The sequence below is a fragment of the Gymnodraco acuticeps genome, unplaced genomic scaffold (genome assembly GCF_902827175.1).
Source record: "Gymnodraco acuticeps unplaced genomic scaffold, fGymAcu1.1, whole genome shotgun sequence".
Classification (NCBI taxonomy): Eukaryota; Metazoa; Chordata; class Actinopteri; order Perciformes; family Bathydraconidae; genus Gymnodraco; species Gymnodraco acuticeps.
In genome coordinates this window covers 599401-602904 of record NW_022992231.1, presented here as the reverse complement: position 1 = coordinate 602904, position 3504 = coordinate 599401, and the positions used below count along the sequence as shown (strand labels likewise).

Here is a 3504-nt window from a genome sequence, read left to right as displayed (position 1 = left end):
CGTTCGGGCGTGGCTGCAGTCGACGTCTCGCCCGTACGTAAGCTACGTAGTGACGTTGTTTTCAGGGCGGGGCTATAAAGCCTTGTTTTTCAGTGTAACTGGCTGAAAGAACTCCATTTTGTGAGAGCCGTCGAAGCAGACCCTGCACCGTCCCCGTCAACAGGAGACACTTAGAAGCGACAAATAAGTCACAGTTAGCCGACGAACCGCTCGTTTATCAAGTTATTATCCGAAAGGAAAGCAAATCTTATCGTATGTCCGATATCCAGAACCTCCAAACTTTTGGTAAGTGATTTATTTTTATCAAACTGACCCGGCAGACATTAAGATGGGGGAAGGGCGAGAGCTAGCGGAGCTAACGGCTATCTTCTGCCTCACGTCGAGGTTTTAATTGCGTTGAAAATTGATTTAACTTTATTACAGTTCTTGTTTCTCAAATCAATCGATTTGAGATGGATCAGTAAAGCCAGAAATATTTAAGTCTACTACTTTTAACTGTATTCATGGTTAATGTAACCGACTAGCCGGCCATTTGCTAAAACTGCCGCCATTAGGCCTACATTCTGCTACGTTAGCTTATTCTTCACTGTGTTACCGTTGAGATGGAACTATTGTGATGTGGGCTGATTTCAACAATACATTTATCTACCTTGATTATAGATGTATTCTTAGACTTCTAATTTACGCACCGAAAATGAAAGTTGTCGTGTCACGATTGTGGTTTTAATGCACAATCGTGTATGCTGGCTAGCTATGGCTGCCAGGCTTTAGTAAGCAGTATATTTAGCTCGGTACGTCTGCGCAGTTCTTCCGAAAAATGGCCCTCCCTAAGAGCTCTGCCAGATATCGACACAAAGAAAATGTTGTTTGGCCAAATCCGCCATACATATTTCTTGAATTGTTACTTTTCTTGTGGCGATGCATGAACTGTGTATTACATGAGGTTTTTCTTGAGCTTAGTCTATTTTTCTTAACGTCTTATGTCATTGTTTACCTCACCAGACCCCTTTGCTGATGCAACTAAGGGTGATGACCGCCTCCCAGCCGGGACAGAGGACTATATCCACATAAGAATCCAACAGCGGAACGGCAGGAAGACCCTCACTACTGTCCAGGGCATTGGCTCCCGCTATGACAAGAAGAAGCTAGTCAAGGCCTTCAAGAAGGTATGGAGAAATATAATGCTTTCCATTAATCTGCCCTTTTTCAGTAATCTTCTTACCTTCAATCTAAAGAAATAATCAGTGTTGTGATGGTAAGAACTGTCTTGTTCTACCAAACGCTTCGAGGTGTTTTTCAGTCCATTTAACCACTTTATTTTTTACCTTAACAGAAATTTGCGTGCAATGGGACAGTGATTGAGCACCCAGAGTATGGTGAAGTGATCCAGCTTCAGGGAGACCAGCGCAAAAATATCTGCCAGTTCCTTATTGAGGTAAGCCTTGTTATTATGCTATGCATAATTGTTTATTATGAGTGGTAAGGTACATACTGAGTGTCAAAGGGCGTTTTCTTTTTTTGATCTCTTATTTCTTCTTTGCAGATTGACCTGGCCAAGGAGGAGCAGCTCAAAGTCCACGGCTTTTAGGAGCTGCTAGCAACCCTCTCCCCTTCTCTTCTAGAAGGCCATTAAACCCCCTCCTCCTCTTATGTGCTGCTGTTGCTCTTCCTTCCCCCTCTCTCCCCTCTGCAACCCCACCAGCTCCTATTAGCTAACACGTGAATTACCTCTGACAAACATGGGATTCTGTAACACCAACGCCCCCTTACGCCACCAGGGGGCAGACTCGCTCTCACAAAGACACACCACTGCAGCTCCACACAACATCAGGGATGAGTGGTGATGACCCTCCCACACACTTCCTCCTTCCTTTCCCCCCTCCTTTTTTAATTTCCCCTTTTTAGGTCTTGTGCCACAACATGGAGGCACCGTTTCATGTAACTTTTTTGTTTTGTACTACAAGGTGTTTCAATAAAACGTTGAGTCTCCACATGTTGGAGTGGTGTCATTGGGAATGGGGCCTGGGTTTGTACAGGAAGGTCGTAGACTTTTAACTATTCACTGCGGCAGGGGCTTTACTCGGAAGAGCTGCAGGTTGGAGGAGGGCATTTCTGTTAAGGTGTTTGCTGCAGGAGTTTGGCAACTTCGTGACTTCCCTCTTTTTAGTCTTCAATATCCTAATTGCACCGTTTCCATGCCCAGCGCATTGTAAAGTATTGACATCTTCACCACCTCCCGAAATGTTATATATATTTTTTTTAATGTCATATTTGTTTCTATTTCCGTTTTTTTTTGCAGCCAATCCAAGTATTAAAGCTAAATCAGGGGTTCAGTGGTGTTCTTACTCTGATCAACGAGAGTCTGCATCAGTTGTGATCAGAGCCCTCCAGAGTAGGGAATGAAATCAAATACTGGTAATATATGGCTGTTGCTTATTTCACTTGAAGTATGCTTTTTAGTTGGTAACATTTGAGATTCATTTTGGACTTACTGGTAAATGAAGTGAGTTTCCTACTCTGGCAGATGACCAGCTTTCCGGTGTGGACTGTAAACGAGTCAACTACTTACGGTTATGAACATGTGATACTTTAATTTCCTACACTGCAATAATTTATAAATCTGAGAAAAAATCTAAGCCATGGCCAGGTCGCACTGTGCTGGGGGAGTTGGAGAGAAAGTCTGTTTTGCAAAATCCATATTTGGTTCAATAAAATGTCTGCAGTTGATACACATGTCCTGTTTTTTTTGTTTGTGTGGGCTTTTTCAGTTGTCCTCTCCTTTTGGTGTTGACCATACTTGTCACACACTGCAGAGTGTATTAGGACGCATGATAATTACCAAAAGCAGAGAAGTCCCGGACCCTAAATCATATTGTACGGAGTAAAAAATATGTATTGCTCTATGTAAACAAGCGTGGGAAATATTTAGAGGGTTTATTACCAAATGCAAGGTAAAAAAAAGAACTTGGTCACAGTACCTAACTAGCCACTTACTATTTTTGTATTTACATTTACAGTTGTGTTCATACTTAAGACCATTCTTAAATTATTTGAAGGCTTTATTTTATCAGATATATAATATTTATTACTATGAGGACCAATACAGCGTGTAACTATGGTCAGCATTTAGCATATGTTGAATTATTATAATAAAATAAACCACACAGCCAGAAGCACAATATCTCTTACATGTTTTTGTACCAGTAATAACCTAACAATTTCATGTTTTCTACCCAACAACCACTGGCACCAGATTGGCTGTTATTTGTGATTGAGCTGATTTAGGGAGGAGAAAATGAAACTATTCAATATCCCAACATAAACAGTGAGGAGAATATCAGATTACTTTACAACACCAACATGTCTGGCAGAAGGATTCACCATGGTAATTATATTTAATAAAAAGTACTCCTAAGCAGGTTACTTTTAGGAGTAGCATTTATTATTGATGTAATAACCGACTCCAAACAATAAACATGATTATTATTAGCTGTCTATGCGGAG

General features: G+C 41.1%; 1 protein-coding gene across 1 annotated transcript; it reads left to right on the top strand.

Annotated features, from left to right (window-relative positions):
* On the top strand, window positions 1-2727 carry eif1 (eukaryotic translation initiation factor 1). Its single transcript, XM_034206146.1, has 4 exons — window positions 1-285; window positions 1003-1166; window positions 1334-1435; window positions 1544-2727. The coding sequence occupies exons 1-4, from the start codon at window positions 255-257 to the stop codon at window positions 1586-1588; spliced, it is 342 nt and encodes a 113-aa protein (XP_034062037.1). The 5' UTR covers window positions 1-254; the 3' UTR covers window positions 1589-2727.
* The last annotated feature ends 777 nt before the right edge of the window (window positions 2728-3504 follow it).

What these genes read in the sequence shown, in the direction of transcription:
- eif1 (XM_034206146.1), top strand. Translation starts at nt 255, where the DNA reads ATGTCCGATATCCAGAACCTCCAAACTTTTG. An exon ending in CCAGAACCTCCAAACTTTTG is followed by an intron (nt 286 to 1,002) that starts GTAAGTGATTTA and finishes TTACCTCACCAG; the next exon opens with ACCCCTTTGCTGATGCAACT. An exon ending in TAGTCAAGGCCTTCAAGAAG is followed by an intron (nt 1,167 to 1,333) that starts GTATGGAGAAAT and finishes TTACCTTAACAG; the next exon opens with AAATTTGCGTGCAATGGGAC.